Source organism: Typopeltis vanoorti, chromosome 22 (assembly GCF_054136105.1).
Source record: "Typopeltis vanoorti isolate ZY-2024b chromosome 22, IOZ_Tvanoo_1.0, whole genome shotgun sequence".
Lineage (NCBI taxonomy): Eukaryota > Metazoa > Arthropoda > Arachnida > Uropygi > Thelyphonidae > Typopeltis > Typopeltis vanoorti.
The window spans coordinates 7,494,615-7,506,837 of NC_143570.1; the positions used below are offsets into that span (position 1 = coordinate 7,494,615).

At 37.6% G+C, this 12,223-nt stretch overlaps 1 protein-coding gene across 3 annotated transcripts in view; it reads right to left on the reverse strand.

Moving 5' to 3' along the window:
- Window positions 1-512: 512 nt before the first annotated feature.
- Sbp2 (SECIS-binding protein 2) overlaps window positions 513-12,223 on the reverse strand; it is a 320,992-nt gene continuing 309,281 nt past the window's right edge. For 2 of the 3 annotated variants that reach the window (XM_090411737.1, XM_090411736.1), the window contains one exon: window positions 513-799. In XM_090411737.1, the coding sequence (XP_090267863.1) occupies window positions 530-799 (270 nt within the window). In that variant the 3' untranslated portion in view covers window positions 513-529. Of the gene's footprint in view, window positions 800-10,333; window positions 10,528-12,223 lie in introns of those variants that run through there. The other variant, XM_090411738.1, reaches the window with a different exon arrangement.

The window sequence follows — 12,223 nt, forward strand, 5'->3', positions numbered from 1 at the left end:
GACAACAATGCTTATGCATTCATGAAGAGAGAGAGAACTATTAACATCTACCTCAAAGAACATAAGAAATACATCTGTTACCATTATTATAGCAAGTCAGGTGTGGGACACCTTGTTTATTTTTGAGCAACCCTTCACACATATATGGTCTGAGGGAATAACATAACAGCACTACACATAAGCCATTACAAGAGTTTCAAGGCTATTTTTAGAGTCTGCAGAGCAATGAAGCAATCTCCTAATCTCAACAAGTATGACTACATTTAATAAATGAAAATTTCAGAGAATGTAATTCTAAGACGATGTTCAGCTAAATAAAACTAAGGCTATGCCTATCTCTACCCTCAGAGGATGTCTGGCTTTAATCCAGAAAAAAACATTTACACAGGCTCCATAAATTCATAGTTCACTTTGTTTTAATATGGTGCTGTCAAGTAATACTGTTTGAAAACTAAACATCACCATTTCTTAAGTGTGTTTTCAAATACTCTAAAATAGCAAAAATTCTGATATAGAAAATAGAAAATATTTATTGACTAATATCATCTTTGAAAAATTCACATTCCTTGTTTTTTTCAATGTGAGATTTTAATTCCAATTTATTAGAAACAAATGTCTCTCTCAGGATCTGAATTCTTAAATCCTGAATCCTTGCAGATGAGCTTGGAGAACAGCTATCACGCAGAATGAGCAACTCTTCCACTGTACTCTCAACCAAAGTATGTTCTAATTTATATAATAGATCTTTATACAGTTGTTTATTTTCTTCATATAAGTTCAAAAGAGGTTTGTAGTATTCCTGTAACATAAAATAACATAAGAAATCATTTCTTTAAATAGTAATATTTCTCAAAACAGAAAATATACTTATAGGCTTTATAAATAATCATAAATTAAACACAATAAAGCTACTTCAGATATTCCTTTAATTTTTTTTTATCCCTACTTCCAATTCAAGTTTTATTTCACTTACCATGAATTAAAGAATAAAAAAAACATACGTATCAAAAAAAAAAAAAGCATCAACAAATAAGGAAGCTACATGATGATGATACACTTGTATCACAACTAGAAACAGTTTGATGAAATCTGTACACCTAAGTTGTAGAATGTAAAAGTACCAGGAAATTTCAGTAGAGAGTAGTAGTATATGTCATAGCTAATATGCAAATAAATGTTTCTCTCAATAACTGTAATGGCTGACACACAGGATCATAACAAATCATCTGCTAGTTCAACAAAAGCTGTGCTTTTGTTGAACTAGCAGATGTTTTCTAAAGCAAATGGATAACTGATATACAGAGACAATTTCAGACTTTATTTGTAATTCATTGGACCCTTCAGGAAACCATATACTTCATTCTTCGTGATAGTTTGAAGGGTAGTAGCATAAAGAAATAACAAAATTCAATGCCTAACATTAAATCTCCAAAAATTTTATAGCACTATAGTTTTGCTGATGATAAAAGCATTCAAATTAATAAACCTCGTTGTTTTCAAACATCTAAACCTTTGAGATATCTTCTAATAACCATAATAAAAATATTAAAAAATAATAATAAATAAATAAAAAATGGAGAAAAACAAACATAAAAAACTTCTTTAATGTAAAATTTTTACGTAAGTCTCATAGGCATTTTCAGTACAAGATTACAGAATGGCATTAGTTTTTATTTTATTTTATTTGTTTGTTGAGCCCATACACCAGGGGTTGGTTAATCAACTGATAGTATGTTAGTAACTTGTTTACATTTGATTTAAAAGATAGCATATTGTATTCCTTGGGAAATACATCATGGGAGAAGACTGTTCCACAATACAGCAGTAGCAGGGATGAAGGAGGAGGAAAAGAAACTTGTTCTGTGGGTTTCAAAGTGTACTGTGAAGGGAAGTTGGGCAGCAGCTGCACGTGTTCCAATGGACTTAGTACTGAATGGGGAATTACTGATGCTATTTCATATGAATATTTGCCATGAAAATATTTATAGAATACACATAATGAAGCAACCAAACACATGTGAAAAAAGTAGGAGAGTGAATTGGAAATAGATGGGCTATTAATCAATCTAATTGCTCTCCTCTGCATTGAGTCCCAAAGACCCCACTCCAAATGTGAGAGCAGTCAATAGCTGGGCAGATTTCTAATTTGTATAATGTTAATAGCTGTTCAGGGGTGAAGTAACATCTTGAGCAAAAGAGAAAACCTATTTTTTTTTTGGAAGCTGAGGATGCAATGGTTGTGATGTGTTTATGCCAGGAGAGGTTTGATGTCAGGGTATAATTCCGAGAAGAGAAATCTCATCTTGTCTGAGAATTTGAGTGTTCTCAAAAATAATGTTGGGGGAAAATTTTTTGTGAGAAATAAGACAGAACTGGATTTTACTAGCACTGAAATTGACGAGGTTATCTGAACCCCATTGGAGGATAGCTTGGAGATCAGAATTGAAGGCAGTGGTGGTGGTTAATGTTCTGTAGGTTCAGGTGAGTTGTGAAGAGTAAGATTTATCAAATGAAAGGTAGAAGTATAATATGCTGTCATCTGCAAAACTGTGTATTCGGTTGGAGGTCAACTGAAGTAGGTCATTGATATACAGAAGGAAGAGAGTTGGTGAGAGAACAGAACCTTGTGGAACTCTGGCTTTAGTTGAATGGTGAGAGGATAATAAACCATCCACCATCACACAGTGTGCATCCAGACAGAAAACTGGCAATCTAAATGCAGAAATACTGAGACAGACCAAATTGATGGGAGTTTGCTGAGTAAGCCAGAAATGTGCCAGAGAGTTGACACCTGCCTTGACATATTTTTTTTAATATGAGTCTTGCACTTGGTCAAGTTCCTAAAGAGTGGAAGGAGGTTGCAAGATTGTGCCACTTCATAAAGGAGGTGATCGAACTCAAGCATCAAACTATAGGCCTATCTCTGTGTCAGGTGTTGTGGTTAAGTTGTTGGAGAAGCATGTGAGAACAAGAATCCAGAATTGGGTTGACATGTCTTTGATGGTCAGCATGGATTTGCTAAAGAGAGGTCATGTTTTAGTAATCTACTTACTTATTATAATAAGGTGACTGCCTCCTTGGACAGAGGAGAGGGATACACAGTAATATACTTGGATTTTGCAAAGGTTTTTGATAGATTACTGCATGATAAGTTGACAGTCAAACTAGAGCAGATGGGGTTGGATATTAGATTAGTGCATTGGATTGGAGACTGGCTATCTGATAGGTATCAACAAGTTTTGTATGAGGGAGCGATATCCAGGAAAAGGAAAGTCACTAGCAGTGTGCCTCAGGAGTCAGTGTTAGAGCCATTGCTGTTTAACTTGTATATTAATGATATTGGTGAAGATTTGGATAGAGATATTGATATTCAGTTGTTTGCAGATGATGCAAAGTTGGGACAAACCATGAAGAGTAGAGAAGATGTTGTGGCTATCCTTCAATCTTCAAATTTGAATTCATTCAAACCTTCAACCTTCAAACTTGAATTTATTCAAGTCTTCCTGTAAGGAAGACTTGAATAAATTGAGTGATTGGGCACAAGAATGGGGATGTGACTTCAATGTTGCAAAATGTAAGGTTTTAAAATTTGGAAAACAAAGATGGGATGCAGAATTTATGCTTGGTGAGGATATATTGTCGGAGGTGGAGGAAATAAGAGATCTGGGGGGGGGTGAAAGTGGATAAGGATCTGAAATTTAGGGGACACATAGCCAAAATTGTGAAGACAACACAAAGGCTTCTGGGAATGATGTGGAGGACACTGATGTGTGAAAGTAAAGAGATTCTTTCTTTTAAGGTTACATGGTGATCAGTATTCATTTTAAAAATTTTATGGAAATTACAAACGTGTTAAAAAAACTTTTTTTATTATCCCGACGTTTCGATCTTCACATCAAGATCATCATCCGGAGCGTACATAAATATACAGGACAAGCTGAGTTACATCATTAACTGTAAGCTAGAGAAACAATGATTTGATCACATGTTATTCTACTGGCATGACCACTGGTGGAAAAAAAAAAAAAATAAATAAATAAAATAAAAAATAAATTTTTACATGAAGCTAAATTCTATTTTTACAATGACAGGAATAAACATTCTTTTAGATGGTTTTCTTTCAGAAACAATTGGTGTCCTATTTTTAGTATTACAATTCTTATTTTTGATTTACAATACTGGATTTTCTACAGTCCTGTTTATAGTTGTTCTTGGTGAGGAAGGTCGAATATACACCTTCCATATGTTTGGGATTTTTAATCCATCACTGTTGTTCAGATTGGGGTGGTTGCTGATAATCTCACAGCCTTCCTTGAATTTCTGTTCATACCATGTTCTAGTGGGATGTAGACAGCTGGTGGTTTTCCAGTCAATTCTGTGTAAGGTATTCACAGGGCATGATCAGAAAGGCCAGCATCACCATAATTATTATATTTAATGTGTCATTTATGTTCTTTTTGTCTAATAGGAATAGTGCGTCCTGTTTCTCCTATATATGGTATGTTGCAAGTACAATAAATCTGGTATACTCCAGGGTGAGCTAGTGGAGGGAGTGGGTCTTTGGATGAGTTGAGTAAGCTTTTTAATTTTGCAGGAGGTTTAAAGGTGGTAACCACCTTTAAACCTCCTGTTTGGAAAGTTTTTCAGAGCTGAGGCAGATTCGAGGAATAGTCTCTCACACTTGTATTTGCTGCAGTGTGATGCAGTGGCCTTCTTCCAGCATATCCTGTGGTGGATGTCCAAAAGTATGGTCAGCAAGTCCTAAGTGGCTGTATTGTTGGAATTGGATGTAGTCCTGGTAAAGTTTTCTTACACTGTCTTGTAGGATGCACCATTTTGTTAAATTTAACATTAAAATGTGAGATTGCTGATGATGGCAATGTAACATTGTAGAACAAGCTGGCAATGTAACATTGTCAGCTTGTTCTGCTTCATGTTTGTTATTCCCCATCCAGCCTATATTTAAAGACAGTTGTGGAGTAAAATAACAATATATTTAATTTTAAATTTTTTATTGTTAGAATGTTTCAGATTTGTATCTGAAATAGTGCACTGACTTCCAAATCAATATGTTGTGTTCTAAATAATCAAGTTCAATTATATAAAAATTCAAAACATTTACTTTAAACACACACACACACACACACACACACACACACACACACACACACACACACACACACACACACACAACAGATATTAACTACAAGAAATAATTAAATGACCATTTGTAACATAAATAAGCTCAAATAATTTTCTCTCATGTTCTATTTAATATTCAGAGACAAAACAAGATATTTCAACAAACACAAACTGAAAATAGCATTCCGTTAAACATGTGTAATCTCACTTGGTCATGTAAAAGTTTCTTTTAATATAACTATCTTTCAATTATACGAAATAGGTATGAAGAAAAAGTCTCACAAACAATGGGAATATATTACTTAAGCAATTTCAAATGCAATTCTAATTATAGAACTTTCACCACAGATTCTAAATTACTCCTAGGAATACTCACTTCCATTAAATTCAGTATAAATTGCTTATAATGGGGAGTGGCGCTAGCGTCGCCGTAGCACGTGGTGGTGAATTTGAGCTGTGCAGAAGAAAGTGATTTTTAATCGGTGAATAGTCTGCTTTTTTCCCAGTTTTTCTACGTTTTTGAGTGCTAAATTGTTTCTCTGAATACAAGTGTACTTTAGTGGTTGTTTTTTGGAAGTTAGTTGCTGTCGCGATATAATATATTTTGGTACCGTCGGAATCGAACGCGTAACGGTGGAAGACAAAACGAAGCTAAGTTACTGTATTTAGTTATATTTCATTTTATTTAATTATATTTAGTACTTAAATGTTCTGATGTTTGTACTTTTTTTTCCCTCTTATTTATTAATTGAATAATTATTAAAGATTATGCTACTCGGCAGTAAGGAATGATGGTGGATTCAGCAGCAGTCGCAAGTGGCGTAACGCCAAGTCCTCCGCCATTTAAGAACTCAATTATTAGCAATATCATAAGGGACTTTGTGGCATGCAGTACTTGCGGCAGGTATGCGTCTCGGGAATTACATATGTGGCTTTTTAAAGAGAGTGGAGAGCGTATGTGCGCAAAATGCAGGCAGTTGGAGGAAATAAGTACATTAGATATATCGATATCCGACTTTGTTGCTCCAGGAATGGGGAATGAATGTAGGAAGACAAGTAGTGTGATAGGAGAGAATGAGAAAATAATAGTTGATAGTGTGGAAGGTGTGAGTGACTGTGAAAGTTTAGGAGATGGTTTTGTTTGGGAGAGTGAATTTAGATTAAGAGTGACTGACCTGCAGAGGGAGATAGATGAGTTGAAACAGGAGGTGGAATGTCTTGTGAATGAGAGCAGAAGTATGAAAGATAAGATTAGGAGAATGGAAGAGATAAATGCAAGGCGAATCAGAGTAGGAGAGATAGAAAATTTAGGGAGTATGAGTGAGAGGTATGGGGGTGCTAGAAGAGGAGAGAATGGAAACAGTAGAAGAGAGGGAATGAGAGAGAGGTATGGGAATGCTAGCAGACGAGAGGATGGAAACAGTAGGAGAGACGGAATGAGAGAGAGAGATGTGGAAGTGCTAGAAGAGGAGAGAATGGAAATGGTAGGAGAGATGGAATGAGAGAGAGGTATGGGAATGCTAGAAGACGAGAGGATGGAAACAGTAGTAGGAGAGACAGAATGAGAGAGGGATATGGAAGTGCTAGAAGTGGAGAAAATGGAAACAGTAGGAGAGAGGGAATGAGAGAGATGTATGGGAGTGCTAGAAGAGGAGAGAATGGAAACAGTAGAAGAGAGAGGTATGGGAATGAAAGAAGAGGAGAGAATGGAAACAATAGGAACAAGGGAATGGTAAGAGGTATAATGTATGGCGACTCAATGATCCGTGGTGTTCAAGATAGGATGCGTGAGGAGTGTTTGCCAGGAGGAACAATAGAAAGGGTGGCTATGGCAATTAAGAGAGGTGAAAGGGTGGATGAGATGATTGTGATGGTAGGAACGAATGACTTGAGTGGTAATGTAAGTCGGGCAGCGAGAGATATGAGATTTTTGCTTCAGACTGTACGGAAGAAGACAGAGAGAGGAAAAATAGTGTGCGTGTTGCCTAGGTATGATAATGATGAGCTGAGCAGAAGAGCAGTGATATTGAATGGCATAATAGCGAGAATGTGTGACAAGAGAGGACTGGTATATGCGGATGCTTGGAGTGCGTTTGAGAAAGGAGAGGAATTGTATGCGAGAGACCGTTTACATTTGAATGAGGAAGGACGTAGGCATCTGGAGAGATTGCTGTTCTGAACGAGTCAGTGTGTCCCAGGGAGGATGATAGCAGGGGTGGCCTCTTGTGGGAATGGATACTTGGGAGAAGGGAGACAATGTCAGGTAACACTGAGCCCAGTGGAGTCTAGAAACAATGGCATTTATATGCTTTATACTAATGCCAGGAGTATCCGGAATAAGGGAGAGGAATTGGTGGCGCAGATAGCATCAGCATGGCCAAAAATTATTGGGTTCACCGAGATGTGGTTGACAGAAGGGGATATAACAACAGGAATAGAAGTCGCTGGGTATAGCATTTTTCGTCAGGATAGGAGGGGAAAGCGTGGTGGTGGGGTACTGCTTATGATAAGTGATGACCTATGTCCTCTAAGAGTGGAGAATTTGGAAGGAAGTGAGACAAATGATTTTGAGAGCGTATGGTGTGAGGTAGAGGTAGGCAAGACAGGATATTTAGTGGGGTGTTGATACAGACCCAGGAGCACAGAGGATGGGGACCAGGAGATGTTTAGACAGCAAAGTTTGGCAAGTGCAAGAAGAATGATTGTTATGGGGGATTTTAACTTCAGTAGTGTAAATTGGAGAGAGGAAGATGCATGTAGCAATAGAGGAATGGAATTTCTAGAATTCTTGAGGGACAAATGTCTTAGGCAACATGTAACAGAGGGAACAAGAGGTTCAAGAGTTTTGGATTTGGTTATTGCATCAGAAGAGTTGATAATAACTGAGTTGATGTCTCTCCCACCAGTTGGAGAGAGTGACCATATGGTGTTGACTTGGAAAATGAATAGACATGCAGGAGTATCAAAGAGATGGGAACTTATGTGGAATTATAAGGCAGGTGATTATAATAGTCTTAGACGTCAACTTCAGGAAGTTTCATGGAGGCAGGAATTGGAAGGCCGGGATATCACTAGTGCGTGGGAAATTGTGTAAGAATATTTGTTATCAGCAATGGTAAGTTGTATACCACGAGTGAAGAAGAGGACGCAATTTGGAGTAAAGTGGATGACAAACAATATTAAACAGGAATTGCATGCGAAAAAGAGGCTATGGAAGGGATATAAGGAGACAGGTGAAGAGATGCATGAGGAATATAAGACACAGGCCAGAAGAGTGACTAGTGTGGTAAGGAAAGCGAAACGGGAATATGAGAGGAGATTGGCCCTAAGATCCAAAGAAAATCCTAGGGAATTTTTTAGCTATGTGGCCAGTAGGAGGAGAAATGACTGTGGAAGAATGATACTGTGGGATAAAAATGGGAATAGAGTGACTGATGTAGAGGACATAGTGGAATTGTTCAATGAACACTTTATTGGAGAATTTCATCCTAGAGGAGTCAGTTTTAATGCTAGAGGGATAGGACTGGTTCGAGGTCTGGAGGTACAGGAGGAGAGTGTGTTTCAGATACTGAGTACTCTGGATGTCAGTAAAGCTGTGGGACTGGATGGTATTTCACCACGAGTTTTGAGAGAATGTTCTAGGGAATTGACAGTGCCTTTAACGTGGCTTTTCAATGAAAGTCTGGCTTTGGCAAAGGTGCCCAGGGAATGGAAGGAAGGTAAGATAGTGCCATTGCATAAGGGTGGTAACAGACTGGAAGTGTCTAATTATAGGCCAGTCTGTGTGTCATCAGTAGTTGTTAAGATCTTGGAGAAAGTAGGGAGGGACCGTATACAGCATTGGGCAGATGAGGGTAATGTTATCTGTGAGAATCAACATGGATTTGTGAAAGGACGCTCTTGTTTTAGCAATATGCTAGCCTTTTATAATAAAGTTTCAAGAACATTAGATGAGGGAAAGGCATATACTGCAATTTTCTTAGACTTGGCGAAGGCATTTGACAGAGTGCCACATGATAAGCCGATATTTAAGTTGCAGCACTTGGGTCTGGATGTCAGATTGGTCAACTGGATTCAGGATTGGCTGTCTGATAATTATTAGAGTTGTGTATGGTGGAGCAGTTTCCAGGAGGGAGAGGGTTACAAGTGGGGTCCCACACGGCTCAGTACTAGGATTGATTATTGTTTAACCTTTATATTTAACCTATATTGTTTAACCTTTATATCAATGACATAGCCAGTGGATTGCAGGGGGATATTCAGTTGTTTGCGGATGATGCGAAGCTGGGAAGGATTATTAGTAATAGTGCAGATGTGGTAGCCCTGCAAGAGGATTTAAATAAGCTAGATAGATGGGCAAATGAATGGGGATCAGTTTAATGCAGCAAAATGTAAGGTCTTGAGGTTTGGGAAACATCGATGGGATGCTGCATACTCTATGGGAGGAGTTATACTGGAGGAAGTAGGGGAGACAAGAGATCTGGGGTTGATGATTGATAGAAACCTGAAGTTTAGGGGACATATTGCAAAGGTGGTGAAGGTAACACAGAGGATTGCTGCTATTATGAGGACACTGACCTGCAGAGATAAGAGGGTTATCATTCCGTTGTATAAGTCTCTGATCAGACCACACTTGGACTATTGTTCTCAGATTTGGTCCCCAGGATTTGAAGGGGATGATAAATTAACTGTGGAAAGGATACAAAGACGGATGACAAAGATGGTTTCAGGACTGTACAAGGATAGTTATGAGGATCGGCTGAGAGAATGTGGACTGCAGAGTTTGGTGGATAGAAGAAGGAGAGGTGATATGATTGAGACTTTTAAACTGTTGAGAGGTGGTTACAGGTTTGACACTGGGGAGTTCTTTCGCTTGGTTGAACAGTGGGAAGGAGTGATGACAAGAGGCCATCCCTGGAAGTTACGAAAGGAAACTGTGAGCAAGAGGGTAAGGAGTGGTTACTTTGTGTGGAGGGTGGCTGAGCCGTGGAATGCATTGCCTGATGGAGTGGTAGGAGCAAGAACAGTCAGTGAGTTTAAAGAGTGGTATGATAGACTGTGTTTCTCAGGGGGGGGACCTCCCCTCAATGAGTCTTGACAGACTTTATGTCTTAGGAAGGACCTCCCTCGATGAGTCTTTTGACTCCTTGGAGGCCTGAATAATAATAATAATAATAATAAAATAATAATTGTTCCTTATCTTTGGAGAGTAATTCTAAATGCCTATAAAACTTTTTGAACTTAACTCCGTAGATTACTTAAGCTTCTCTGGCTCTGCTCTCCTGCTTGCCTCTTCTTTACTTTCCTGTCTTCCTGTTACTGAACGACAACTCCCCTGCTTACCTTTTCTTTTCTTTCCCTCCTTTCTCTTACTGAACGACAGCTCTTATACAAAAAAAAAAAATAAAATAAAAAAATAAAAAATAATAATGTGCATATCCGTTCTTGAGATCCAAAGCAAAACTCCACATCACAAAAAGCTGCCATTATTACAGTGCATACATCACAGCAAAAGTGACATACAAACACTACAGCAAACAACATAATTTATATAAATTAAATGGAATTAAATCCAACATCATTTCAAGCCGAATACAGAAACTATAAAAGTTTCATGCGAAAATTGACCAGAGAGCTTGTGGGAATACACTCGATGCCAAACAAGTTGACCTAGCCGAACTTTATAGGAAGCACGAATGCTCAAAGCGCCCATATATTCACCTCCTATTGGTTCATTTTAATAAGGTTTCACTGGTCTGACAGTTGTTTCAAACTCATTGGTTTTCGTCAGAGACCAGGCAGAAACTAAGAGAGCAAAAACCTCTCAGTACTCAGTTGCATCGCTGAAGTGAAGCCTTTTGGCTCTTTATTTTAGTAAACACTTTACAAACCGACCGAGAGTTCACTTATGGAAAATACACCTCTCCGACGCTTTGAGTTCCTTTAGTACTGAGAGTTTTTGCTCTCTTAGGTTTTTCAGATTGGAAATGAATATCAGCCACTGAATCATCTTATAGGGCACATTATCATATTGCAGATGCTGGACAAGTGCACAGGGTAGCTGACAAACTAATAAAGCCTTGTTGATATTGCACAATGCATGCTGGATGAAAAGTCAGTAAAGGAAACGATAACAGTACCACTTTCCAACAACACAGTATACTCGTTGAATTAAAGATTTATCTGCAAACAAAAGGAAGTCTGTAGAGATGTTGCAGGACTTGCTGTTTTGCTTGTATTTGTCTGGTATCTGCACCAACTAATAATCGAACATTTTCTTTTATGTGAATACCTGATGACAAATACAAGTGGAGTTGAAATATTCAGTATACTGAATCCTTTTTTTGAATCTCACGATTTATCCTGGAACAACTGTGTTGACCTTTGCACTGATGGTGCAAATGCTATAAAGGATAAAACTGCTGGTGTCGTTGCACGAATTAAGGAAGTTGTATCAAGGTTTACTAGTAGTCATTGTATTCTATACCATCACTCACTCAAAGTGAAAACATTCTTAAGTGAAACTTAAGAATGTCTTTGATGAAGCAGTGAAAATCATTAATTTTATTAAGACTATTTTAATATTCTGTGTGATGAAATGGGAAGTATGCATAAAGTCCTATCATTGAGCTTTTCATAATCTGTTTCAATACAATCCATTGGTCTATCTTACACTTTGAATGGATTTTTTATCCATGCATGATTTTGTAGCATCATGTAGTAGTTGTTTGGAAAATAGAATTCATGGAATTATACAGGCCTTCTAAATACAAAAAGTACAATGGTTGTTCTAAGGGAAAAGTTTGTTTGATTGTCTGAATTGCATGCTGAACTAGTTACATTTTCATGGAACACAAATTTTATTTGAGGGACTGACAAACAAAATATTGTTATTCAGACTTGACATTTGGCAAATGAATTTTCTCGAATAAAGTGAATCTGTCAATTCAAGGGAAGCAACTGACTGTATTTGTTGCCAATGTTAAAATTCGAGCTTTCAAGCTTAAATTAGAATTTTCGAACATTTATATCCATAGTCACGAACTTGACAGATTCTCGATACTTCAAGCCTATTCTGATG